The sequence below is a fragment of the Nansenia antarctica genome (genome assembly GCF_963989245.1).
Source record: "Nansenia antarctica genome assembly, chromosome: 1".
NCBI classification, from domain to species: Eukaryota; Metazoa; Chordata; class Actinopteri; order Argentiniformes; family Microstomatidae; genus Nansenia; species Nansenia antarctica.
In genome coordinates, this window is record NC_137674.1 from 5,515,234 (window position 1) to 5,543,227 (window position 27,994).

Genomic DNA, 27,994 nt, shown 5'->3' on the forward strand with positions numbered 1-27,994 from the left:
ATGGCTGGGGTGGCATCTACGTTAGCCAAGGAGAGGGCTTTGGCCGCTGGATTTGGTTCAAATGCCAATGCGATAAAGTACCTGAACCAAGACTTCAAGAAGCTTAGAAGTCAGTGTCTGAACAAAGGTCAACTATTCAAAGATTCCACATTTCCAGCCTCTCCTGGATCATTGGGCTTCAACGAACTTGGTCCAGATAAAACCGCAAGGGTACAATGGAAACGACCTGGCGTAAGTGATTGCTCCTCACTACTCTGACCACTTCATTATTAATAAAAAAAGGAATCATCTTCTTCAATCATCTTTATTAGCTTTGTCAGTTTACAGATGTTATTTTTTTTGAGGGGTGTGACTGAAGAATTATATTTATAACATTTATAACAATAATAATATGTTTATTAATAACATGTTCGTAAACCCATCACAAATAAGATCTATTAAATAACGTCATTCATCAAGATTATAATCTGTTCTCTTCCGTGACTTCCCAATAAGAATGTATAATATTCATCCATTAAAATACACATTTATTGTTGTGTTTTTCCCTGTCAGGAACTGGTGTCCAGTCCTAAATTCATAATTGATGGAGCCTGTAGAACTGACATATGCCAGGGAGGCCTGGGTGAGTGTTCTTCCAGGAACCACACCGCCTGTTTGCTTTACTGCTTTAGTCCCCCAGCCCTATTTGTGACTACTTATTACTTTTACATTCCTGAGTCAAGGTACTTCTACAACGTCCAAATGTAAAACGTAGTAAGTCTAGTCACAAATGGGGCTAAGAGTCCCCTGGACCACCCTACTATAGACTATATCTGAACAGCCCTACTGTCTCATTGTCAGGTTGTTCTCCCTGTAGAAGTACTGTATGTAGCATACAACATGGTCAAACAAGAACAAAAGGGATTTTCCTAGCCCCATTAAAACAAGTGAATTAATCACAAAGCGAAAACAAAGCGAAAACGTTGATGTAAGTGATAGAGGCAGCATCCCTCTTTTACTGTATTCCTCTCATAACTAATATTACAGACACACAGAGAGAAACCTGTTATTTTGAGACTTACCGGTATTCAAATGACACTGTTGATACAAATTCTGTTGAAAAACATCTTTGAATTATCAGCAAGTTAGTTAATTGTGATCCAAATAAGTTATGCAAAGAGTCTGGAAAAGTGTGTTGAACTAAACATTACATTTTCCTTGATGATTAAAAAGCCAAACTGCTGTAGCGTGCATGGAAGGGAATCCAAATGTGGGGTGAACTGAGGTGAGCTGTTCTATATGAAAGGGATACCTGTGAACACTTGACAGGGAGTTCTATGTTCGTTCGAGGACTGGAGGCTGTTTTGGTACTCTGTGTACAGTTTGCTAAAGGCGTGAGGATATTTGGATTTTCATTAAATCGTCCATGTGTGGTTTGTAGGGGACAGGATGATATTCTGGCACTTATGCTGTGTACCGTACCTAACAGTGTGTGGGTCACTGTTTTAGGGATTTTGTGAGGGAGCTATTGCAGCCTATGAAGAATGAGAATCCTCAGGATGAGCTATAATTTAATGGTGATCTCTTATGAGCTACACACCTATGTGTCTCCTATCTGGGGTTTTTTTCTTCAGGGAACTGCTGGCTCCTGGCAGCCATTGCCTCTTTGACCCTAAATAAAGAAGTAATGGCACGAGTCGTACCTAAAGACCAAGGTTTCGGAGATTACTATGCCGGGATCTTTCACTTCCAGGTTTGTATGATGACCACGACAATGTGTACCCCGTTTACTGAACCATACATCATGAAATTGTTGAATAACTTCTTCAGTGGTACTTAAAGGCCCACACCAGCTAGTGTTGCTTCCTGGATTTTCTTGGGAAAGAATTGTCAAAAAACAGATGCAGTGAGATATTTGGAAAATTAATGCCAGATATAGCACAGAGCAATTCTTAATAAAAATGTGTAAACTTTACAAATAGCCTAGCCACATCACACTGTGGAGCTCTATTGACTAATGCGGGCCTTTAATGCTGTTGTTTTTTTACTTATGTGCATGACTTTCAGTTCCAACAGTTCCATGACTTTCAGGTCCAACTGCTGTTCCTCTATGGATGTGAAAACAGCATGTCCACAATAACAAACTCAGAATAGTCTTTAAGGATGCTGTTTCTATTGAGTCTAATGAGTGACTGAAAGTATTTTTTAATTATAGCCAAGACCAATCAATACAAGTGATTCATCACTCTGTTTTTCATATATTCTTTCAGATGGCCATGTCAAGTGGGCACCGTGTCCTTTTCACATACTATGTGGAGCTGTTAGAAATGAGCTTATTTACACTGAGGTGCTTGGTTGGAGTTTTGTGCATGGCAGGTGCTCGAATGTGATCAATTCTCATTAGCTGGAATGTCGTTGTCCTCAGTTCTGGCAATTTGGAGAGTGGGTGGACGTGGTGATTGATGACCAGCTGCCCACCAGAGACGGAAAGTTGCAGTTTGTTCACTCGGCTGAGGGCTCAGAGTTCTGGAGCGCCCTGCTGGAGAAGGCCTATGCTAAGTAAGGGAGATTACACACTAACTAACACACATTACCTAATGATCTATTTCTGATTGCATAAACATTATGTATGTGTCTCTCTATGGTGTTGTCTGTCTGTCTTATTGTTTGTCTGTTTGTTTTTTGTCTCTCTGTCTGACAGGGTGAATGGGTGCTATGAGGCCCTCTCTGGAGGATCCACCACAGAGGGCTTTGAGGACTTCACAGGTGGAATAGCAGAGAACTATGACCTGAGGAAAGCTCCTTCCCACTTGTTCCATATCATCAAGAAAGCCTTGGCGTCCGGGGCACTGTTGGGCTGTTCCATCGATGTGAGATTTCACATCTACGTATACATGATGAAAGAAAATATATTTAGTATTTTTTTTGTTTCTTTTTGTTCCTTCTATCACGGAGACTGCCAATGGCCCCGGGCCTGAGCTAGATTACTCTTCCTGCTACGACTGGTGGATTGATGATTCGCTTGCTTAGTCAAATGTATTGATTGTAAGTCGCTTTGGAATAAGGTGTCTGCTAAATGCCAAAAATGTAAATGTAAAAATGTAATGATACAATCGCTGTTAAATGCTGTACACAGCTGCTTTTAGATGTTCTCCTCTAGCGTGTTCGAACTAACTGGGTATATTTTTGTCAGGCACATTTTCAAATTTTAATGAAAGTGAGGTTATGTCAACTGTCTGGTTATGATGTTGTTCTAAAGCTTTATTATTGGTTATGGTTTGTCTCTCCTCTCCAGATCACCAGTGCTGCAGATAAAGAGGCTGTTACTCACCAGAAGCTTGTAAAGGCACATGCCTACTCACTGACTGGAGCCATAGAGGTACTGTCACTTTTGAGATTCACGATTCATACAGTATATTCACAAAGTCCCTTGTAGTGTTTCTGGTACATCTCTTGGAAGCCAAATCTCGAATCATGACAATCCTTCCTATACCAGGTGAGCTACCGTGGGGGGAAGGAGAATCTGGTCAGGGTGCGGAACCCCTGGGGGAAGGTGGAGTGGACGGGAGCTTGGAGTGACACGTGAGAACACCTCAGAGGACTAGAGCAACCATGATTGGTGCATTAATGGTTTGGTGGTATACCAGTATCTCTCCCCGATCATGTCAGAGTTGTATGTCACAAGACAGCGGTCTCCTTCTGTCTTTCCTCAGCTCCTCGGAGTGGAAACATGTGGATTCCTCTGAGTGTAAGAAGGGAAAAGCAGACGATGGAGAGTTTTGGTACAGTGGTAACTGTATTGGCACATCAAAGTTCTCAAATTGAAATACAGTAGCATTAATCCCAAATATCTGTTTTTACCAATGTTGCGTTGGTGGTTCAATGGGAGTATGTTAGACCATATAAAACCTGTTGTACTGTACATGTTGCTTTGTTTTGTTTTTTGCAGGATGTCATTTATAGACTTCACGAAGAATTTCACCCACCTGGAGATCTGCACTTTGACCCCAGACACTTTGACTGCTGACTCCCTGAGCCGCTGGAGTGTCTCTCACTATGATGGTAGCTGGAGGAAGGGCTCCACTGCAGGGGGATGTAGAAACAATCCCTGTAAGAAATACATTTTTAAATTTAATTTCTTTTTAATTAATTTTTATTTGTTATTTTAATTTTGCCATTTAGCAGACGCTTTTAATCCAAAGCGATTTACAATTACGAATTACAGGGACATTCCCCCTGGAGTAACTGAGGGCTAAGTGCCTTACTCAAGGGCACACTACAGTAGTAGTGGTGTGGTTTCAGGCGGGATTTGAACTCACAACCTTCCGATCACAAGTCCAACTCACTACCACTAGACCACCACTACCTAGACCACCACTACCCCATGACACGCATGTATGCATGCAGTACCATGGACACACTGTTATGTCGGCACATTGGGTTAATAGTGATCTGTACATTGGGTTAACAGTAACGTATTAGTGTTCGATTGTTCTGTCTTGTGGTGTTGTGTCTGAGTGATGATATCTGTGTATCTGTGATGGATTGCTCTGTTCTGACAGCTGTTGTTCAGTAAAGCTACCTTGAAGTATTATGCTACTAGTGTGTTGTGCGTTCATAAATACAAACATAACACACACCCAGCACCATGTGCATGCTCTTTTAACATATGCCTCTACCATACACCGTAACACATACCTTGTATGTTATGTTATGTTATGTTAATTTTATTTATAATGCGCCCCCCATCCAACTTTTACATCGGCCCGGGGCGCAGCCCGGGTAAAGGAACAGATAAAGACAAAGACAAGGAACACAGAAAGCAATCAGACACAGACGACTTAAACGTAAATCTCAGGCATACAGCATGTTCCCTTCTAAGAGCATTCTGTTTTAACCTCTCCCTCATTATGATGGTGGCCAATTATTCTCCCCACAGACACTTTCTGGATGAATCCACAGTTCAAGATTAAGCTGGAATGGGAGGACGATGATTCTGATGATGGTGAGGAGGGTTGCAGCGTTCTGGTGGGTCTGATCCAAAAGAACAGACGGCGGATGAGGAAACAGGGGAAGGACATGGAGACTATCGGCTTTGCCATTTATGAGGTGTGTCTCAGGGCATCAGAAGGCATCTCTCCAGGCTACATCTTGACTGTCCCTCCTAAATACCTCTTCATCTCCACTACCCCCCTGTACAGTTTCTCTACTGTAAAAAAAATAAAAAATAATCTTCCTTCTTCTAGCATTCTGACTGGCCCCTGGTCCTAGCATAGATTTGTTTTTCTTATGATGACTGATGTATAAATGATTCACTTACTTGGTTAAAAGTGTCTGCTAAATGTCTAAAATGTAAATGAAGGGCGGATCACCCCATATAACCACAACAGTAACAACTTACGGTAGTTTAGTTTATCAAGATACATATTAATCTTCCTGGGTTGAACGCAAACACACAATACACTACAATACAATACAATATATTACAATATGTAAAAAAAAGACTATACAATAAAATACACAAGCATACAGTACAATACAATACAACTCATGGCATTTACCACTTCAAAGTACATGTATGTAATGGATACTATATATTAGTTTGGTATTTATTTATATAGATACATCCATAGTTAATATCTGGCTTGGTTGACATGTCCTCCTCTGTGCTTCTCTCTCTGTCCTCAGGTCCCTCCTCAGGTGAGCACGGAGTCCCAGGAAGCTAGCAGCTCAATGGAGAAAACAACTGAGATTGGGTTAGGGTTAGCTGAGAGCAGATAGGCAGCAATGTTGTGAACAGATGTTTGTGAACAGTTTCTATTTCTTACATTAAGTCTATAATGTTCCCCTTTGACCAATGTAATTATCAACTGAAAATGTGTTGCAATGGGTACATAGTAGCTTATATCCAAACTCAGAACTTCCAAAGGTCCAGTATGTAACATGCAAGCTTTCTAAAAGCCTCCTATTGGTTGGAATGATTTAATGATTAATCTGTCAGGGAATGAGATCACCTGAAAGAAATATTTGATTTAAGAACACTGTTTCATTTAAGAACTCTGAGCAAAGTGCATTCTGAAATGGAATGTCCTGCCCGTCATATAAACATATAAATATGACATATAAATGTTGTTACTGCCAGGGTGGCCACAGATGGCAACATTCCCAACAAGCTCACGCCCTGCTCCTTTAAGTCATTGCCTTTACTCTCCCCGACTCTCTGCCTTCCTGCAGTTGTATGGACAAAAGGACGTCCATCTAGATCAGAATCACTTCCTGACCAATGCGATGAAGGCTCGCTCAGAGACCTTCAGCAACGAGCGGGAGGTCAGCACACGCTTCAAACTGCCCCCAGGAGAGTACCTCATCGTCCCCTCCACCTTCGACCCCAACAAGAATGGAGACTTCTGTGTGAGAGTCTTCTCAGAGAAACAGGCTGAAATACAGTGAGCACCTTGAAAATATCTGCAGTTTTAGGTTACACACAAAAGTATCAATGGGTAATAATGATAATAGAATATCTTGTGAGATCATAGATAACAAAAACTTTGTAATGTGTTGAATTCCCTCTCCCTCAGGCCCTGTGATGATGTTGTAAGGGCTGAACTACACAATGTAAGGAACTAACCTTCTCCTCTCACTCTGCCATGCTGTTCTACCTGTCCTAGTGGTATACTAATATTGTATGTTTTTCAATATTTTACCAGGAAATGGTATCTGAGGATGAGGTTGATGCAGTGTACAGGGACATGTTCACACAACGTGCTGGTGCTGTATGTATTTCAAACTCTCCAGAATAACTAAATTCACTTATCTGAGGCCTTACATTTTACAAGAAAAATGCAGTATCCCTCTTTTTCAGTTTGGCTGTACCATCAAAGTTCACAATTTTTTGTTAAATAATATTAGGATGAGAAACTGCATTCACACAAATCTATATGGTTGTGTACACAATTATGAACTGTGAAATCAGGCATATTTCGCCTAATTATCTGTATCTACTATATCATAGGATATGGACATTTCAGCGATTGAGCTCAGGATCATTTTCAACAACATTATCACTAAACGTAAGTGAAATGATTTCTGTCTATTATAATCGCCCCGCTTCAATTTTAACTGTGCAAGAGAATGTGTTGGATTTGGAGTGATGACTGCAGAACACTCTTTGTGTTGTTCACAGAACCAGAACTAAAGACTGGTGGTGTCAGTCTAGACACCTGCAGATTCATGGTCAACCTCATGGATGTATCCTTTTCATGGATTTGCCTGACCGTGATATGCTATTGATGAAAGCTCAACTTGCTGTGCCCAGATACAGTACATGTACATGTCATGTCAGCCTTAACAGCCAATCAGGAGAGCGGTAACGGCAAACTGGGGCTGGAAGAATTTGCTACACTGTGGAAGAAAGTTGAGAAATGCCTGGTGAGAACTGTATTACTAATTATTATTATATATCAAGTTGAGATATTAAGTGTACTAACGTCCAGTACACAGAATTATAGGAACGTATATGGACTTGTACACATATGCATATAGTAGCATCTCTGTTGTGTAATAGCACCAGTTGTGTGTCTTGTACTCATACAAGTGCAATCTCACAACACTCATCTGTCCCTCCCTCCCCCAGGCCGTCTATAAGAAGAATGACATGCATGGCTCTGGATGCATGAGTACACCAGAGATGCGCATGGCCTTAAGAGAAGCAGGTTTGTAAACATAAAGTTAACTTGAGTAAAACACGGCCTCAGCAGGATAATACAGTAGGCCTATAGGATAGATTAATTTAAGAATACTGAAGCCTACACATGGCCCCATCTGAAAGCTGACCTGAGCCATGATTAAATTGAGTAAATTAAAGTATTTACTATACATTAAACAATACTACATACTATTTTTTTTTAGCCTATATTGTTTAGTGAAATGTATTCAGTTCATCCTTGTAAACATTTTTAGCTTCTTGGTAGATTAGTTACACAAGCTTCCGATGTGCACGCAGCAGGTGTGTACTACATGCCAAATGTTATCTCATGTTGCGATATGCAGCAAAACGGCAAGCATCTCATGACACTGTCAGGCCAGGGTGTCAGAAGGGGAAGCATCTACCAGTGAGTGGGGGACAACCTTTGACCATCTAACTATTGCACAAATTGTTGCTCTGGTTGAGGATTCAGATCCTCCTTCACAATCTCCTATTACGGCAACTCTACAGGAACCTTATGAAAGAACGCAGGTGTTTGTGTCTGATTATGAACCCCACACAACAACAGGCAAGCAACATCTCCTCAGCTATCTGCCTGAATAGAGTGAACACCAGAAGGGGAGGGAAACCTACATCGCAAACAAGGAACAAGTGGCTAAGAGGAACAATTGGCTCAGGATGAGGCAATTCTGTTGATGAGGGCTGCCTTGGTTTTACACAAGTACTGCTTACAACGAGGCTGAACCCTTACGAGTGTTCAATGATATCGTCCTTCATGGTCCAGAGTTCCTCAAACCCTGTGCAGCTAATACAGAAGATGCCAACCTGCAACCGAGAATGTCAATGTCAGAAGTACATTGCATTTGGTGGCACCCATCACACTTGCAAGACCGACGCAATACGTCACAGCAAGGACATTGACATTTGCCAATCGACCAGACCCAAAAGCCCCCCCCCCAAAAAAAAGGCATTATGCAAATTAGGGGTCCAGACACACCCAATCATGAATATAAGCATTGTGTTTCTTTTTTTTTTAAATTTTCTTTTTATTGTCAATGGTCATTGGTTACAACAATCGTCATTACATTCAACATATCACAATCAACTCAGTTCCTATGACCAAAGTCTTTTTTTCTTTTTTTATATTAAGTAAAGTAAAGACAAGACAAAACGAAAACAAAAACAAACAAAGAAAAAAGAAAAACAATAGCGAATGAACTTTGGGAGCTTTCATCTTACATATGATAGATTAGAATAGGAAATGATTCAAGAAAATAAACACAATTACATCACCCTCTCATGTTCTTTTAACAATTCAACAGAAATCTGACCTTACAGGTTTAACATATCCAGTCCATTTCGTCCAGATCCGATAGAATTTTCTACCTGAATTCTAAGGGAGTATGACATCTTTTCCATTACATATATATCATGAATTATATCTATCCATTCATCCACTGTGGGTACGTCTGGCTTTAACCATTTTCTGGAAGCATTGTGTTTCTAATAGTCAAAAAACATAAAATAGACACCAGGCTTGCATTTCTAGTTCATTTGGTTCAAAAGTTATAGCCGAAACCTTTTTCAGAGGTGGTCGTTGGCTCGGCCGCCCTGGCTAAATCATTAGAGCATACTCTTGGTGCTTTTCCATCAGGGTCCCGGATTAGTGCAGTTCGGATCGGTTCGGGGTCAGGTCGGGTCACTTTTGATCTGTTCTGGTTTTCCATTATACACACAGACCCGGAGCTAGTAGGAGGAGTAGACGATAGTAGGCGGAGTTACGCGTCATAACAGCGCGAGATGGCTACTGCCTGATTGTCTGCATGTTTGAATCATTTCTATTGGATTTTGTTCTGCACATATGTTGTTCTACACATAATCTCCAATCTCCGCGTTTATAGAGTGCTCCGGTGTCTTGCTGGTAGTCAAATATATGTATGTATATATACAGCATATGGATGTTACGTGCCTGTTACCTGCCGATTTCAGTTCAATGCTTCATTGAATGGAAAGTCCTATCTATTCCATTCAAAGTGTTTTAATAAAGTGGGTTAATAACTTCGGTTTACCGTGGGTTAGGATAACAATTCAATCGATCCTACTCTCCTATCACCGTCGACACAGCGCGGAGCGAATTCCCTGGTAAAACGATTCTCTGTCAACGGGAGTTGCGGTGCTGCACTCTCTATATATTTCGGGCTAAACTGTGCAGTGTAGCCGGCGTCCTGGTTCCTCCAGCAACCGGACACTTCCATAAATAACAACAAATATGTAATATGTAAATATGTATAATACCACGTTCATTGATACAATGATGCCAGGGATGGAAAGGGGTGAAGGGGGATGATGAAGCGCTGGACTACGGAACGGCAGCACAACACAACGGGGAAATGGAATGGAATGAATGGAATGGAATGGAATGGACTTTATTTGTCATTGCTACAGTACAGGTACCAAACAACGAAATTTAGGAGGGGTGGCTCCCCTGGTGTTAGGAAAGGAAAAAGAAAACACATTTTAGAAAAAGCATAGATGCATAAAATCACAAGAAGGTAAGGAGCTGGTTTACATCAATAAAGGCTATGTACACAATCCCCTGTACTATACTGCACAGATAGTCAACTAGGGTTGTCATATTGCACAAAAAGTATTTTTTCACAGTGTCACAGTTTGCAGGCTTGAAAATGTACATGTTTGTGCCTCAGCACTAGCTGCCATACAATCCGTCCGGACTGTCCTGGGCCCAGAACTTAGGCCTTTTCTGTGTTCAGGGCCTTGACGGCCCTGTGGTAGAAGCAGTCCTTCAGTCTGTTTGTCTTAGCGGCCGGGGTCCTGTACCTCCTGTTCGAGGGCAGCTTGACAAAGTGTACGTGCCCAGGGTGGGTCGGGTCCTTGGAGATCTTGGAGGCCCTCCTGAGACAGCGTGTGTTGTACAGCTCCTCCAGAGAGGGGAGGGGGGCGCCGGTGATCTTCTGTGCTGTTCTCACGACTCTCTGTAGCTCGTTTCTCTCCGCTGTTGTGCAGCTGTGGAACCAGTTGGAGATGCCGAAGGTGAGGATGCTCTCCACTGCGCCGTGGTAGAAGGCCACCAGTATCTCCTGCTTGTTGTGTTGTTTCCTGAGGCATCTCAGGGTGTATAGCCGCTGTTGTGCCCTCTTGATGGTGCCTTTAGTGTTGTCCTTCCAGGCCAGGTCATCCCGCATGTTGTGTCCCAGGAATCGGAGGGTTGAGACTCTCTCCACGCTCTCTCCGTCGATGAGCAGGGGCTGGATCTCGGACTTTTTCCTCCTGAAGTCTACGATGAATTCCTGGGTCTTTGACTTGTTTAGCAGCAGGTTGTTAACCTTGCACAGCTTGCTCAGTTGCTCTACCTCATCCCTGTACGCCGCCTCGTCCCCCCCCGAGATACATCCCACCACGGTGGTGTCGTCTGCAAACTTTACGATGTAGTTGCTGGGGTGGACGGGGGTGAAGTCGTGGGTGTAGAGGTTGTAGAGGATGGGGCTTAGCACGCAGCCCTGGGGTGACCCAGTGCTGAGGCTGAGGGCTGTGGAGGTGTGGGGGCCCACCCGCACCCTCTGGGGGCGGTCGGTCAGGAAGTCCTTGATCCACGCACATATAGAGTGTGATAGACCCAGGTCTAGTAGTTTGGTCACTAGCCTGTCTGGAAGGATGGTGTTGAAGGCGGAGCTGAAGTCCACGAAGAGCAGTCTCGCGTAGCTGTTTCCCCTCTCCAGGTGGGATAGAGTGGCGTGGAGAGTGGCGTGGAGAAATGCGATAAGAATTATGTCAAAATGCAGCACCATGCACAGATCAGCCTTAAAACGTGTAACGTTAGATATATATCGTTATACAGGGAGCAATGTATTTCTACGGAAAGGCTGATAGATTGTAGAATCTTCTTGTCGGTAAAACGATGGAATCAATCTATTGAGGATTGTGATCTTAAATGCGTTGTCATCTCATAGATTAGGTGCACAGCAATGACAGCATACACGATTTGACAAGGAAATAGAATGTTCAACACGGGTTGGAATCTCTGTACTTGATTTATTAAGACAGTCAGCGAATGGTTCATCAGCACAGTATCTCAGCATCGGCATTCAATGACATCATTATACAGACAGGCTGATAGATACGAGTGCAGCGCTGTCCTGCTGGTGCGGGGCTCCAATCTCCGCGTTTATAGATCGATATAAATAGATCAACATAATGCAGCACTATCATGCACAGATCAGCCTTAAAACATGTAACGTTAGATATATAACGGAGCTATGTATTTCTACGGAAAAGGCTGACTGACGCGGGCATTTGAATGGAATTCCGGGGTAGAAATATTCTCTGCCCCCGCTGTCAACTGGACAAGCGGTGCTGCGAGCAGCAGCGGCCGGGCGAACTCCCGGTTCATCGAGTTTACGGTTAAAAGCATAACTTCTCGGGGTGTCAGCGCGGTGGTTAAGGGCTCAAAATGACCGTAGACAGATGGTGAAGTTAGCAAAGGAGTATTGTGTTTGTACCACCTCCACAGCCGGTGTTATTCACGGGCAAAGACGGTGCATAATAGCGATTTTTGTGTTGTGCTTGTTGTAAATAAAAGTTCTATGATTCATTGAAATGACATTAAACTAAGATAATACGATGGTCAGAATAATTTTTCGAATCTTTATTAATAAGCTATTACAGAAACTGTAGTGACATTTTCCTAGAGTGAATGTGGTATTTCAAGATGGCGGTTAGTGAAGAAATATATGGACTTGGGATGACGATTTTCCATTGACCAATCAACGGTGTGCAGCGTCACACGCAGCCTGGCAAAGAGACCCGGATATGAAATTTTAGACCCTGGGGTCGATGTGGAGCTAAAGAAGCGAGCTGACCTGGGACCGAACCGACCTGGGACGACTAATGGAAAAGGGGAACGAAGCGGGCTGACCCGGGTCAGCACCGGGTCAGCACCGTAGTGGAAAAGCCCCCTAAGAGCTACATCTGGGCCAAATTTGGTGCTTTTGCACAAATTTGCACAAAAATATCCCTAAGGCCCCCAACTATACCTGCTCCATTAAATTGTGGGACTAAAATCGGGAAGGACTTCCTAAATAATGTGCAGTGAATTCATACTACGTACATGGGAGGGCCAATCCAGTATGCCATCCTGGCATTTTAAACTCAATTTCAAATACTACATTTTTATTCTCAATCCTGGAAAACTTTCTAATCTTGCATTCTGAAAATAACTATAAATGGTATGAACATTCTGACATGAATGAATGAATGAATGAATGAATGGTCTTTATTGTCATTGCTATAGTACAGGTACCAAACAACGAAATTTGGGAGGGGTGGCTCCCCTGGTGTTAGGAAAGAAAAAATAAATTAAAATAAATAAATAAATAAAAACACTGTGCTGTACTCTATGCTATGCTATACCTCTTCTAACATTTCCTATTTCTCTGCAACCTTATGTACCCTAGGGTTGTCATATTGCACATAGTGTTATTGCACATTCATTTAAAGTGTCGCAGTTTGCAGGCTTGAAATGTACACATTTGTGCCTCAGCACTACACCTGATTTTTCAATCCAGCAGCTGCCATCAATCCGTCCAGACTGTCCAGGGCCCAGAACCTAGGTCTTTGCTGTGTTCAGGGCCTGGATGGCCCTGGGGTAGAAGCTGAGCTTCAGTCTGGCCCTGGAGTTTCCCTTTAGACATTGATTTGTAACTTAAGCCCCTTTCACACATAGTTCCCTGTAATTATTCTCCTTACCCTCTTCTCTCTAAACAGGTTTCACTCTGAACAACAACATTCACCAGCTGCTGGTTGCTCGTTATGGAGAGGCTGACATGACCATTGGCTTTGATAACTTTTTGGCGTGCGTCATGCGTCTGGAGATGATGTTCAGTAAGCACAGTGTCCTGTCTTTATTTATGTGTGGGTTATTATGGGGGATGTGTAGGTACCTTCTGGTACCTTCTGTTTCCACCTTTCTATCTTTGAATTCATGTCACCATCTAAACTCTTCTACACACACACACACACACACACACACACACACACACACACACACACACACACACACACACACACACACATTTTAACACAATTAGAGAATCCACCATAACACCGGGCTGGCACTGTACCTATATCTCATCCTTGCAGAGATCTTCAAGGCAATTGACACTGATGAAAGTGACTCTATTGAGTTGAATTTCTTCCAGGTGAGACATAGACATATTTTTAGTCAACACGCTTTTATAATCAACTCATAAAGTCTACTATCGTCGGTTCTAATGTATTAAAGTGTTTGATTTTTTTTCCCAGTGGATGGCATTTTCCACAATCTAGAAGATGCCTACAAGACAAGTTCTCAAAACAAGCTACACCAATATACAATTTAGCAGACGCTTTTATCTAAAGCAACTTATAGTACAGTGAGTGCATACATTTTGGTGTTGAACTCAGCAAAATGCATTTTAAAAGGTTCTTTTGAAACACAGTAATTATGTATCTTACCAGATATGGCAAATCAATGTATCACATTTATCCCAATGATTTTTTTTTTTGCAGTTTTCCATTGCCTACAATCTTTGTCTATACCAAATATATAATAAATGACTTTATTATCATGCAGTGTGTCTCAATGTATCACATTTATCCCAATGATTTTTTGCAGTTTTCCATTGCCTACAATCTTTGTCTATACCAAATATATAATAAATGACTTTATTATCATGCAGTGTGTCTCAATGTATCACATTTATCCCAATATTTTTTTTGCAGTTTTCCATTGCCTACAATCTTTGTCTATACCAAATATATAATAAATGACTTTATTATCATGCAGTGTGTCTCAATGTATCACATTTATCCCAATGATTTTTTGCAGTTTTCCATTGCCTACAATCTTTGTCTATACCAAATATATAATAAATGACTTTATTATCATGCAGTGTGTCTCAATGTATCACATTTATCCCAATGATTTTTTGCAGTTTTCCATTGCCTACAATCTTTGTCTATACCAAATATATAATAAATGACTTTATTATCATGCAGTGTGTCAGTTTATGATCTCCCAGCTATGGGACAGTCCACTCGCCCCTCCTCCCCTGGTGGGGTTGGGCTTCCCAGAAGGACTGTATGCGCAACTGCGCCAAGCTCTGCGTCCCATTACTGAGATTTACAGGATCTATCATAAAGCTGCACGTATCTGGGAAAACATAAACAGGAGTCTTCGAAGTGGTGAGTGTTGTTGACAGTGTTCATGTAATTGCACAAACTAAACAAAAGAAGTGATTAAACGGTGAAGATGTCATTCATCGTTTGCCGTAAAGTAGCGATATCTTTCATACGGCGCACCGTACGTGTCCAATAGTTATTAACGGTAGGTGTTTTCCACCGTTACAGTGGAGCTACACCTAATCCGTCTTAGGTTTTGTAAAAAAAAACAATTCTTATTTTTTTTTAACCTGACGTCTCTACTTGGTGTGCTATCTCAACCGTGAGTGTTGGCAGGCCTAAACCAGTTAACCATTTATTGCGTGGAACGTTAAAGTCTCGCAGAACAGGTGCGCCCGATTACGCCCGATTATTATGATGTACAGAAAAGTACCCAAACAGTGCCAGATATGTTATTTTACTCTTCTGAAACAAAATAATGTGTAATATAATACATTATATATCACTATATTTAATTGTCATAAACAATGCTGATATTTCCACTGATGGACATGTTGTGTTCATAGTACTTTACAGTAAACTATTGTGCATGAGGTTCATAGTCATCCTGGGTATTGTTGGGGTTAAGTCCCTGGATGACTTCACTGCATTGTCAGCTCTTCCATAGACGCGGAGATCCGAGATACTCTTTGTCACAAGCCACACAAGCTCTTCTGTTGACCAGAGGGACATTCCTGCAGACTTCACACAGGGGCACGGGGGCCCTACAAGGGTGTCCCTGCATGAAATGCTGCCCCAAGGGTTAATTGTCTTCATAAACACAACCATGTAGTCTTTGTTTTATGTAGTCTTAATAACCTTGAGTTTAATCTGGTATTGTCTGCAATGCAGTCTCGTCTATGTAATGCATACTTCACTTTTCTGACTGCAGAACAGAACAGGGCTCTATTCATGTGGCTCACTCTGTCTCCATGCCACCCATCTTGGATCCATGCCAGCAGTCTATTCGCTGAAGTTGCTCATTAGAAAGCCTTTTAAGCAGCAGAGCAGAGGCCCTAATGGATAGATGCATTGTCCACTCAAGAAAATGAAAAACTTTCATAAGACATTTTTTGGGGGGAAAAGTTGTAAACTTCTCATAACACATAAAAAAAAATGTGTTATGAAAGTTCACCTTGAACTGAAGCTTGTCCCAAGAAAAAATGTAAAATCGTTGCTCACACAACTCGATTTAAAAGTACTCTAAAGGGAGAAACCTTGGCCAGCAAGTGGCAAGTGTTGTCTGCCAGGGCACAGTCATGAAGACGAGAGAGGCGTACTTTGAGGAGAAACAGAGCTGAGGGTCAGCTTTTCTTAAGCACATTTCTCTACACGTTCAATCAGAGTACTTCTCTCTGACACTATGACATTTATAGCTTTATGCCAGCATGGACTAACCATTCTTATATTAGAAGTGCCCTTATAATGTGCATTTTGTGTGACTTTGGTATGCCAGTGAATTACCATTCCTGTCTTCTCTCATTCTCCTTCAGCCTGCTCACAGACTCAAGGTATCATGTTTTCATTTCTCTGACTTAACACCATTTTTTGGGGGAAAGTGGATGGACTCTTGTTTAAGTTGTGACCTGTTTCAACGACCTCTCCTCTTCATACGTTTCTCTTTAATTCATCATTTTGATATGTGCTTTGGGATTTAATATGCATCTCTTACAGCATGTGTCATGCTTTCCATTCATTAAGATTTTTACTTTTATTTAACCATCATCAGGTACTGATTTATGTCAAGACTACATCTACATAACAGGATAATGTATATCAAAAGACACTGAACATTAAAAAATCAATGAAGCTGGATGCAGTACTTCCAGCCAAGGAGATTGCCAATATTTAAATGTTTAATGATGCCACTTGCATTTTTGCGTACTAGTGTGAGTGAATCATGCACCCTCAAGGTATTTAATTCTGTTCATGAAAGTCATGAAAAACATTAGGTTATTGACTTGATGGATCTAATATAGTCAACATTTACATATCAACAATTAGCCCTGTCTTTATTTGAAATTAGAGAATCGTTGTTTCGGCATTGGTTTAGCAGAGGTTGTTGTCTGAGCTCTGAGCTGTGCTGCATGACTCAGTTGGGGAAGACCAGAGCAGTTGAAGACAGATCCAATCTACTAAGATCAGCAGTAACATGAATCAATTCCACACTCGCAGAAAGATTTAAGGAACACTGTTTCATGAGTAGAAAACCCGGATGAGGGATCAATCAAAACAACACAGGTCAGTAGTAAAACAGCATTAACAAAGACAGGCTTGTTTGCTGTGTTATAGGCATTAGTGTGCTGCTATTGGGTTTGCTGCTATTTATACACTGCAGTGCACCCACCCAGCCCTCTTATTTTTATCCTCAGTATGTATCCGTCGTCCGTTGGAGGGATCTCTGCAACCATACAAGCAAACAGACTGCGGGCCGCGGGCATGGGCTCCAACGACCAGGCGGTCCATTTCCTCAACCAGGACTACGAGGGGCTGAGGCAGGAGTGTCTGGAGAGCGGCTGCCTATTCGAGGACCCCTGCTTTCCCGCTGAGCCTCCTTCCCTGGGCTTTAAGGAGCTTGCCCCCCACTCCGCCAAAACCCAGGATGTGGAATGGATGAGGCCCACGGTGAGAGAACTCACAGGAGACACCTGACTGTACCTCAGGGTGGCTAGTTACACAGAGGTGTTACTGTTATGTTATGTTGGCTCGTTAAAGTCATTGTGATTCAAACCATACTGATACACATGATATACATATCACAGACACATGGATGTGACTTCTCAACATAGAATATCTTTTGCTGGAAATGGGAGAGGAAGTTTTTCATATATATGTGATATTTTACAACTTTCGGAGGTTGCATCTTACATGATTGGCAGATCAGTGCTGTATTCCATTTACCCAGAATGCACTTCTTGTCAGTTGTCAGTTGTATTCCCAGTCTAGACGACAGCGGGTCAGTCACACCCCTCTGCAGCTGCTGCTGTGTCGGAGATGTAGGCCAGCAGAGACAAGCAGAGACACGGACCTCTCAGTCCACTAGAACAGGGCAGAGCTGCAGCTGTCGTCATCATCACTTCCTTGACGTGAAACTTGTTGACATTGTTGCTTCAAGCATTTGCTGAGTAACTGTTAGAAAAGCCAGGGAGTAGCTAGCCGTGTGCCAGAGAAGCTAATGGCGTCTGGCGTCAGTTACAGATGCATGGATAGTAGAGGCGTATTCATAATACGTGCAAAGAAAGCATATTTAAAATTAGATTATATTAGATTCAACTTCATTGACATTGACATTTACATTTACATTTTTGGCATTTAGCAGACGCCTTATTCCAAAGCGACTTACAATCAATACATTTGAATACTAAGCATGTGAATCAGCAGTCCACTATTCGTTGCAGGAAGAGTACTCTAGCTCGGGCCCGGGGCCACTGCTAGAAGAAAAAACCTTCTCCCTATTATCGCCTTCTACTAAAACGTTTTTTTTATTTTTTTTTATTTTTTATTACTGGAGAAACTGAGAAACAGTACAAGGGGGGCAGTAGAAGTTCTTAGGGACACAGTAGAGGGGAAAGCGGGTGTCTTTAGGAGACGTAGTGGTGAGGGTCAGAAGATGTCTCAGGAGGAGCAGTTAAGATGTAACCTGAAGAGATGGGTCTTCAGTCTACGACGGAAGATGGGTAGTGACTCTGCCGTTCTGACGGCCGTGGGGAGCTCATTCCACCAGCGGGGAGCCAGTGTTGTGAAGAGACGTGATCGGGCAGCCCGACTGCTGTGTAGAGGAGGTGGACATTGAAATAGTACAAGTACAAAAACAACGGAATGCAGTTCGGCATCTAACCAGATCAATAGTTTAAAAGCCACAAATGGGGGCAAGGCTACTGCCGGGATTTTGAGTTCAGTAGCTTGACAGCTACAGGGAAGAAGCTGTTCGCAAGCCTGCTGGTGCGGGAGCCTAGACTCCTGTACAGCCTCCCGTGTGGGAGGAGGGCAAACAGTGTCTCCAATGATGCCTCACACCCTTCGCAGACACCGCTTTTCCTGGAGGCCCTCGATGGCAGGGAGTTGGGCTCCGGTGATGTACTGGGTGGTTTTCACCACTGGGCGGAGAAAACTGGGCGGTTTTAAGTTGGATAATTCCATTTAAATGAGGTGATTTTGTGTAATTTCGGTAGAGATTAGAGATGTTAGAGAAGCAATAGGAAAAAGACGAATAATGCCTATTTTCTTCTGTTCACTAACCTTCCCTCGTACAGTATGACTCTCGTACCAGTCTTCATTAACCTTATAATCCCTTTAGGAGCTGACAGATGACCCTCAGTTCATCCTGGGTGGAGCCACCAGAACAGACATCTGCCAGGGTGCTCTGGGTGAGTTCTAGTTGATCTGCTAATACCCAGACTGTCACTCGGCTAAAGAGCCCAGATTCTCTGCTGCGACTGCAATAACCCAGTCTAGACCCTGACTTCATAAGAAGGTCTTGCGAAACCAACCAGCCAGCCTACAGGTATCTCTACTGTCATCTAGTCTAGGCGCGCTAGGCTGTCTAAAAGGTTCTGCAACTGGTCTGCATGTGTGCTTTAATGTGAGAAGTTGGAGTACCGTATGTGGTGACAAATGATAACACGTCCATAACACACAAAAGAATCCCAAAGAATATGTGCAATTTAAGAAAAGAAATTCTGATTGAGGCAGTATAGCCCTTTTTTTTGTCTTCATAAAGCTCCATAAGCAGAGCGCTGCACTGTCATTTTCCAGTGGTAGTATCTTCTTTTCGACAATCGGCTGTTCTGGGCTGCCTGAACAGAGTTAGCGTTGATGAGACAAAGCTGAATTGTGTTATTGGAATGACTTGAGTATTAAATCACAGTCGAGATTAACACGATCCAGGCTTTTTCAACTAATCCCCAATACAATACACTGTAATAAACTGTACACACTGTACATGCCTTATAGAGGAAAAACTATTCCAGGTGCCGCAGTAAAAGCACTGTAGGGAATATTCAGATTCAGTAGAGTCTGTAGAATCAATATTTGGTGTCATATCGTGGGGCACTGCATACTTGGGAGTGTTCTTGGCCTTTTATTGGCCCATACCATTGGCTGCAGTGAATTGGGGGCTTAGAAGGGCGTGGAAAATAATACTTACATTATTCCGATATCTCAGGAAAACAACATTTGTTATCTTGAGATAATGACATAAATAACTTGAGATCAGGAGAAAACAAAGAAAATGAACTTGTTATCACAGGAAAACAAGGAGCAAAAAATAAATAAAAATACATGGCCTGTTGTTGTTGTTGTTAAATGGATTGTGGGGTGGTGCACCTTTGGTTGTCGGCGCTCTCTGTTCAGCACAGCCTGGCACACACTCCCTCTGTTGGTCATACTGGAATATGTATGAGACCTGATTGTAATAGGGCAGCCTGTTCCTAACACAATCTCTCTCTCTCTTTCTCTCTCATGCATGCACACACGCACTCACACACACACACACACACACACACACACACACACACACACACGCACACACACACACCATCGCTATCTCTCTCTTCCTCTTGCTGTAGGTGACTGCTGGCTCTTAGCGGCCATAGCTTCCCTCACCCTGAATGAGAGGCTCCTACACCGGGTGGTTCCCCATGGCCAGTCGTTCCAGGATGACTATGCTGGAATCTTCCATTTTCAAGTATGACTAACAGACAGTACACAGTCAATATCTTACAATGGGCCTCACTTTCACACTTTCATAGAGATTGATTGACAGGGATGATTGATATAGATTGTAGGGGAGCAATTAAATCAGTGTTTAGATCAAACAATCAATCAAACTTATTTGTATAGCACATGCTTTACAGGAAGAATAGTCAAAACAAAACAAAAAGTAAAAACACAAGACTGGTATACTGGCATCTGTTAATCATTCATCTTATTCAGACACATACTACTAAGATATAACACTGTCTATATCAGTCTTCAGGTCTGGTTTTGAGATATATCTGATGTTTTGAGAGGAAGATGACCTCTTGTTTGACTTCTCTGTGTTCCAGTTCTGGCAGTTTGGAGAGTGGGTGGATGTTGTCATTGACGACAGGCTGCCGGTGAAAGACGGAGAGCTCATGTTTGTCCACTCTGCCGAGGGCAACGAGTTTTGGAGTGCTTTGCTTGAGAAAGCATACGCCAAGTATGTCATTAAAGACTTAGATAGTCCCACGTACCATACTATTTAGAGCTTGTTTTGTTATACCATAATAGTGTTGTGTGTATATTAGGGGTGTAACGGTTTGTCACGTACCATGTTTTTTAAGTCACGGTTCGGTTTTTGGTACAGCAGGGTAAAAATTCACAAAACATAGCGTATTCAGAACCACCAGCAGACCACTAGTGACAATCTCTCTGTGGCATGTGTGAGCATGCGTACTGGCTGAGATTACTCCAACACTTGTTGTTATTGCTTTGGCCCAACACACAACACAGTTCTGAACATGCAGTGGATAAAAGAATGCAAATGTACGTGTACCGTTACACCCCTAGTGTATATTAACAACAATAAACACTCTCTTTGCCAAGAAGACAAGCGTTATATATGCATATATCCCTATGTCTGCTGGCAGGCTGAGTGGTTCCTATGAAGCCCTGTCTGGGGGCAGCACCACTGAGGGGTTTGAGGACTTCACCGGCGGCGTGTCTGAGATGTATGAGCTCCGCAAAGCTCCAAGGGACCTGTACAGAATCATTGGCAAAGCCCTGGAGAGGGGCTCTCTGCTGGGCTGCTCCATAGACGTGAGTGTACACTTCCACCTACATTTCGTGACGTTAGAATTATAAGGTTCTATCTCAATTTCTGGTCAAAATTTAGTTTTTTACATAATCTGATCCATTAGGTGTTTATTAATGCCTGTGTGGTGTTAGTTTTAAAATGTTTAAATGTTTGAGTTAGTAATTAATAAAATACAAAGGTTCCATGATCTCACAAAACATAATGGAATGTAAAAACTGTGACGCTCAACAATATCTCTGAACTGCCCTAAACGGAGATAGAACCTTATAATTCTAATTTCACGAATTCATACAACACAATGATAAACTTTCATTTAAGACGAAACACACAAATCTATTGAGTTTTCAACCTATAAATCCCCCTTGTTAGATTCAATTGTTGTACCTGCATGTGTTCATATGACTGTAGATCACCAGTGCTTTTGACATGGAGGCTGTGACCTTCAAGAAGCTGGTTAAGGGCCACGCCTACTCTCTCACTGGTCTGAAGCAGGTATGTTTGGGTTTTGTATACTGTTAATGTTAATGTTAATTTTATTTATAATGCGCCCCCCATCGAACTTTTACATCTATTTCTCTCTCTCTCTATTTCTCTCTCTCTCTCTATTTCTCTCTCTCTCTCTATTTCTCTCTCTTTATTTCTCTCTCTCTCTTTCTCTCTCTCTCTATTTCTCTCTCTCTATTTCTCTCTCTCTCTATTTCTCTCTCTCTCTATTTCTCTCTCTCTTTCTCTCTCTCTCTATTTCTCTCTCTCTCTTTCTCTCTCTCTCTATTTCTCTCTTTCTCTCTCTCTCTATTTCTCTCTCTCTATTTCTCTTATATATATACTGTATACTGTGTATATATATATATATATATATATATATATGAGTGTCTGTTGTTTTTATGTGTGTAAGTGTTTGGGATGTTCTTTACCGCTTTACCAAGACACTGAACCCCAAATGGCTCCCAATGAGCGGGCCGGCACCTTGCATGGTAGCTTGTCACCATTGGTGTGTGAATGTGCGTTTCAATGGGTGAATGAGAGGCCTTTGTGAAGCGCTTTGGAATAAGGCGCTATATAATATAAGTCAGTCCATTTACCGTTTACCGTGACTGTGACAGGTGGACTACCGGGGCCAGACGGAGAGGCTGGTTCGTGTGCGTAACCCCTGGGGACAGGTGGAATGGACCGGAGCCTGGAGCGACAAGTGAGCATGGGCCAATGACCTGAACACTGGTCTCGATACCCTTAGAAATCAACACAAGCCTCATTCTGAAATAATCAGACTAGCGAAACAATTTACAATAACCCTTGAATTGCACATCCATTTGCTCACTATTAACATTGCCTGGATCACCTTCTATAGGGTAGTTTCTGTAGTAGACAGGCCCAGTTGCTTTTCTACTTACTTCTTGAGTATTTATTCTTATTCCTTTGTCCAGTGCCCCTGAGTGGGATGACGTCGACCCGTCTGAGAGAGAGGACCTGCATCTTCAGATGGAAGATGGAGAGTTTTGGTAAGATTGTGTCTCCTGGAAATTCTCCAGTATATTTTTTTCTTCAAATAAGTTCATTAAGACTGTTGAGAAATGTGAGATCAGAACATCCATATTATATGTCTGAGAAACGGAATCTCCCTCGTAGGATGTCCTTCAACGAGTTCTTACGACAGTTTAACCGTCTGGAGATCTGTAACCTAACTGCGGACGCCCTGAGCGACGACGGTGTCAGTCACTGGAATACCGTCAAGTTCCATGGCATGTGGAGAAGGGGCAGTACCGCCGGGGGCTGCAGGAACCACGCTAGTAAGTCACAGACACTATATGTGACACATCCTAATGCTTTGGTCCTCATGTCGGGATCTGATGTAATGATCGGACTTTTCTTTCGAAAAAAGTGAATACGGTACATTTCCGCGTTGTTGAAAATCAACGACACATCGCTAGTCAACTAACACAGCTTGTTTTGTGAGCCTGCTAACAAGGGAAAGTAGTGTTATAGTTAACTAGGTAGCAGTGGGGATTACTCACCGAATGCGTTTCGTTCCAGCATTTTGGCTCGACTAGCGAATTTGTGTTGTGATTCTCAACAACGTTGAAACGTAGTTCCGTGTTTCAAAAGAAAAGTCTGAACATTTTGATTACCGATAGTTGCCGACATGTGGACCAAATGATCAGACTGTGTCACATATAACATACAGTATCACATAGCAAAGATGACATTTACATCACTTATGACATGTATTATATAAAAGATCAGACATAACAGTGACACATGCTGCAAGATTACTTCAGAAATACATACAGTACAGTAAATAATTTGCTACATGTGATGAACAAGGATGCAAAACTGTCATTGATTCCTTCCTGGCAGACACGTTTTGGATCAACCCCCAGTATAAGATCACCCTGCTGGAGGAGGACGACGACCCAGAGGATGACGAGGTGGCCTGCAGCTTCCTGGTGGCTCTCATGCAGAAGGACCGGCGGAGGTACCGGCGCCAAGGCCAGGACATGCACACCATCGGCTTCGCTATCTACGAGGTGAGAGCAAAGCCCTGAGCAGTGCCACCGACTGGCTCATACACTCCTTTCAACTGTGGAATGACAGGGCCTTGAGCTATTACTACTGAGCTGCTAAACTCTTGACCGTTCAACTCTGTCAGTTATATTGTAATCAACACTATAACAAAGGTATTGGAGGAGCAATTTTACCAGACCCCTTCATTAATAAATAAAATGAAATGAAAAAAATGAAAAAAAAATGAAAAAATAAAATAAAAAATCATAAATAAAATTAATTTTATTGCATGTTTTCGAGCTGACGTTTTTTCTCTCCAATTGTGTCTTCTCTCTGTGCAGATTCCAGAAGAGGTAATGGGCCCATCCAAAATGAAAAGATTCTATCACAACTTCATGTTTTAGATTCATCCATGGTTATATTTCCTGTTTTTAATTAAGTGCCACTGATTTACTTAACTACATTTAGCTGAGCTTCAATCTACACAAAAACAGATGTTGATGTACTGTAGAACCCTTTCTACAGAGGGCTCTACATTGAACCAAAAAGGTCCTCCCTGTCTCTACCGTGTTTCTCCTGCGCTGTGTAGTACAGGGGCTGCCAGAACGTCCACCTGAAGAAAGACTTCTTTCTGACACATTCATCGTGCGCTCGCTCTGAGACCTTCATCAACCTGCGGGAAGTGAGTAACCGTCTCCGCCTGCCCCCGGGAGAGTACCTCATCGTCCCCTCCACCTTCGAGCCCAGCCAGGAGGCCGACTTTGTCCTCAGAGTCTTCACTGAGAAGCAGTCGGAAATAGAGTGAGTGTGCCTGTTAATGTGTCATTATGAGTGTGATATTGTGAGCGTGTGTATCTGAGTTAATTTGTACACACGTCTATGTGAGTATGAGTGTGTGTAAGTGGAACGCTGACACAGCTGTGTTGGTTTTCTCATTGCAGAGAGCTAGATGAAGAGATCTCAGCAGACTTGGAGGATGAGGTTGGTTTTCTGAACACTTTGGGCCCTATTATGCACTTCTTAACTTGCCGTCTTAAGTGTTAATTAAGACGCACCGCCAGGTTAAGACCTACCGCCACCCTTATTATGCGCTTCATACGCGCTACTGCTTTATTTCAGAAGGGAGAGGCAGAGAAGCGCGCTGACCTCCTTCTCAGGACTTCCATAATAGCATAGCGCTAATGACTCAACGCAGCCGGTTCTTAAAGGGAATGGCACCTGGCACGCTGATTGGGTTGATTGAGAAGACGCCCAAAACACACCCATGACTAATTTCTTTGCTTAGCGCCGGGTTTTAGGCGCCCACTACAGCACGCATAATAGCAAAGTGGCCTTGACCACGCCTCCACGTCTTAAGTTTAGATCTACCGCCTCGTCTTATTGATGAAGTGCATAATAGGGCCCCTGTAGTCACTGCCATTACTAGGGGACACTATTTCACAAATGGTGAGTACTGTACCTCACATGTTCAGTTTGCCTGTTTCTCTACAGGAGGATATAACTGAAGATGACATCGACGACTCTTTCAAGGCCATGTTTGCTCAGTTAGCAGGAGAGGTAGGCAGGACTCCAAACACAAATGTCAACAACAATGCATTTACTAATTACAGTAATTGCATGTTCTTTTCTATCTTTGTCATTGTTCCCCAAGCTATCTTTTCTAGACCAACTTATTCTTGGCGTCTTGTGTTTTAGGATATGGAGATTTCTGTTCATGAGCTTAGGACCATCCTGAACAGAGTGGTTTGTAGACGTGAGTATAGTGTATTCCCTTGCCCTTAAAACCCACCTTTTCACCATTGCTTTCAACCTTTAGTAGCTGTTTCACTGTTTCTTGTTTTGTGTGTTTGTCTCTCTGGCTCTGTTCTGTTTGTCCCATTCCCCTGTAAAGCGACCTTGGATCTGTGAAAGGCGCTATATACATTTAAGTTATTATTATTATTATTATTATTATTATTCCATTGTTTTGAAATAAGCCCACTATCAAGGTCTCTCTGTCGTTTTTAATAGACAACACAATTTATTACGGGTCATTCGTGGCATTGAAAAGCAGTGGACCTTTGGTGTGAGGGTAATAAGTGATGCTATAAGACTGTTCATCATGGCTGTTTCAGACAAAGATATAAAGACTGACGGCTTCAGCCTGGAATCCTGTCGGACCATGGTCAACCTCATGGATGTATCCTTTTTTTTATCAGTCATAAAGGAATGAGGCACACCTATGATAAGACAATGCAATATCAGCATGTTATACGTCATTATGTTATACATGTTTACGTCCCTCTGCGCCCTCCCCGACCACATCAGACAGAACAACACCCTGCCAACATTTAAACAGGCCCTCAAAACCCACCTCTTCAAGCTCGCCTTCACCAGTTAACCCTCTCCCCCTCCCCTTCCCATGTGTCCCCAGCTACTACTCCCCAGTTACTACATTACTACTCGATCTTTTCAGTCTGTGTAGCGCCTTTGAGTGTCTAGAAAAGCGCTATATAAGTCTAATGTATTATTATGATCATTAATATTATTATTATGTTAATAACACTCCCTTTATTACAATCCTTAACTCAACGACCACCCAGAAAGATGGCAGTGCCCGTCTGGGTCTGGTGGAGTTTCAGATCCTCTGGAACAAGATCAGAAAGTGGCTGGTTGGTGCTGTTTCTCCCTACATAATGTAACTTCATGTAATCTTTACTGACTTCTGTGTGCATAACTGTATCTTTCTCATGTCTTAAAGGTGATCTTTAGACAATATGATCTAGATAAATCAGGGGCCATGAGCTCCTATGAGATGCGTCTAGCTGTGGAGTCAGCAGGTATAGTGCTCTTTAAAAGCGAGCTTATCACACACACACACACACACACACACACACACACACACACACACACACACACACACACACACACACACACACACACTGACTTATGTAATTCATAATTACAGTTAGGACTGGCTGAACTAATATTGCCAGGCAGTCACTTTAGCATTCTGAAAGCAATTGCACTCTTTCCTGTCCCACTGAACATTCTCTCATCTATAGGCTTTAAACTCAACAACAGGCTGAACCAGGTGCTGGTGGCCCGCTACGCTGAGAACGAGGTTGTTGACTTCGACAACTTCATCTGCTGCCTGGTCAAGCTAGAAACCATGTTTAGTAAGTCCTGATTTATGGGTGGATGCATAACTAATGTACACATAATTATGTCAAACCGTGTCTATCACAGTGTATATCTCAATGTAAACATATACTGTCCTTACTTTTTTTATAGGATCTTTCCAGCAGCTGGACAAAGAAGGGACAGGAGAGGTTGTAATGAACATCACTGAGGTGGGTGCTGTCATACAGTGCATTTGAACAGGTGGTGTGAGTTGTAGCAGACTGTGGCATGTAACTAACTCTGTCAATCTTTCTGTCTCTGTGTCGTCTTCCCTTGTTAGTGGCTGTACATGACCATGTGTGGTTGAAGAGGACCTTTCTTCCAGGAGAGGGACTAATAGGAAAGCCAATGTGCCCTGCTGAGTGCCTCGTCCCTGGAGCCATAAAGACCCATAGCAGTAGTGTCTTGTTGGTTACACAGTCCCTCACAAACCTCTCCTCGTCTCATTATACCCCATATAGCAGAGAGAGTATCGCAGGGTGAGGCCTGACCAAGCTAAATACCCCGTGCTACTTTTAACCTATGCAAAAGTATGGATGTATGTAAAAGTATGGTTTGATAACAGCTACTGTCGTCACTGTGGAAGTGTGTCAATCTCATGCCCACTGTATGTAAACAGCATAGATCAAAGCATGAAGCATGGCTGTATCACA

General features: G+C 42.4%; 2 protein-coding genes across 2 annotated transcripts; both read left to right on the plus strand.

The window, feature by feature from the left end:
• Positions 1–15,692, plus strand: LOC308175795 (calpain-2 catalytic subunit-like; the record flags this gene model as incomplete). Its single annotated transcript, XM_080550348.1, has 20 exons — positions 1–231; positions 553–622; positions 1,614–1,732; positions 2,405–2,538; positions 2,681–2,849; positions 3,275–3,358; positions 3,476–3,561; positions 3,693–3,761; positions 3,929–4,089; positions 4,919–5,088; positions 5,668–5,679; positions 6,214–6,425; positions 6,558–6,594; positions 6,992–7,049; positions 7,163–7,227; positions 7,339–7,407; positions 7,613–7,691; positions 13,466–13,582; positions 13,841–13,899; positions 15,585–15,692. The coding sequence occupies 20 exons, from the start codon at positions 1–3 to the stop codon at positions 15,690–15,692; spliced, it is 2,109 nt and encodes a 702-aa protein (XP_080406474.1).
• Positions 14,857–27,914, plus strand: capn1a (calpain 1, (mu/I) large subunit a). Its single transcript, XM_080550522.1, has 22 exons — positions 14,857–14,923; positions 17,272–17,524; positions 19,197–19,266; positions 20,467–20,585; positions 20,947–21,080; positions 21,511–21,679; positions 22,086–22,169; positions 22,781–22,866; positions 23,102–23,176; positions 23,304–23,464; positions 24,033–24,202; positions 24,521–24,532; positions 24,769–24,980; positions 25,121–25,160; positions 25,671–25,736; positions 25,875–25,932; positions 26,294–26,358; positions 26,762–26,830; positions 26,920–26,998; positions 27,224–27,337; positions 27,453–27,511; positions 27,622–27,914. Exons 2-22 carry the CDS (start codon positions 17,273–17,275, stop codon positions 27,646–27,648), a joined length of 2,121 nt encoding a protein of 706 aa, XP_080406648.1. The 5' UTR covers positions 14,857–14,923; position 17,272; the 3' UTR covers positions 27,649–27,914.
• Positions 27,915–27,994: the final 80 nt, after the last annotated feature.

Bases quoted from the DNA above. Each gene is read 5' to 3' on its own strand.
- capn1a (XM_080550522.1), top strand. From the start codon at position 17,273: ATGTATCCGTCGTCCGTTGGAGGGATCTCTGCAACCATACAAGCAAAC. The intron at 21,680-22,085 runs GTGAGTGTACAC...ATATGACTGTAG, and splicing joins TGCTGGGCTGCTCCATAGAC to ATCACCAGTGCTTTTGACAT. The intron at 23,177-23,303 runs GTAAGATTGTGT...TCTCCCTCGTAG, and splicing joins ATGGAAGATGGAGAGTTTTG to GATGTCCTTCAACGAGTTCT.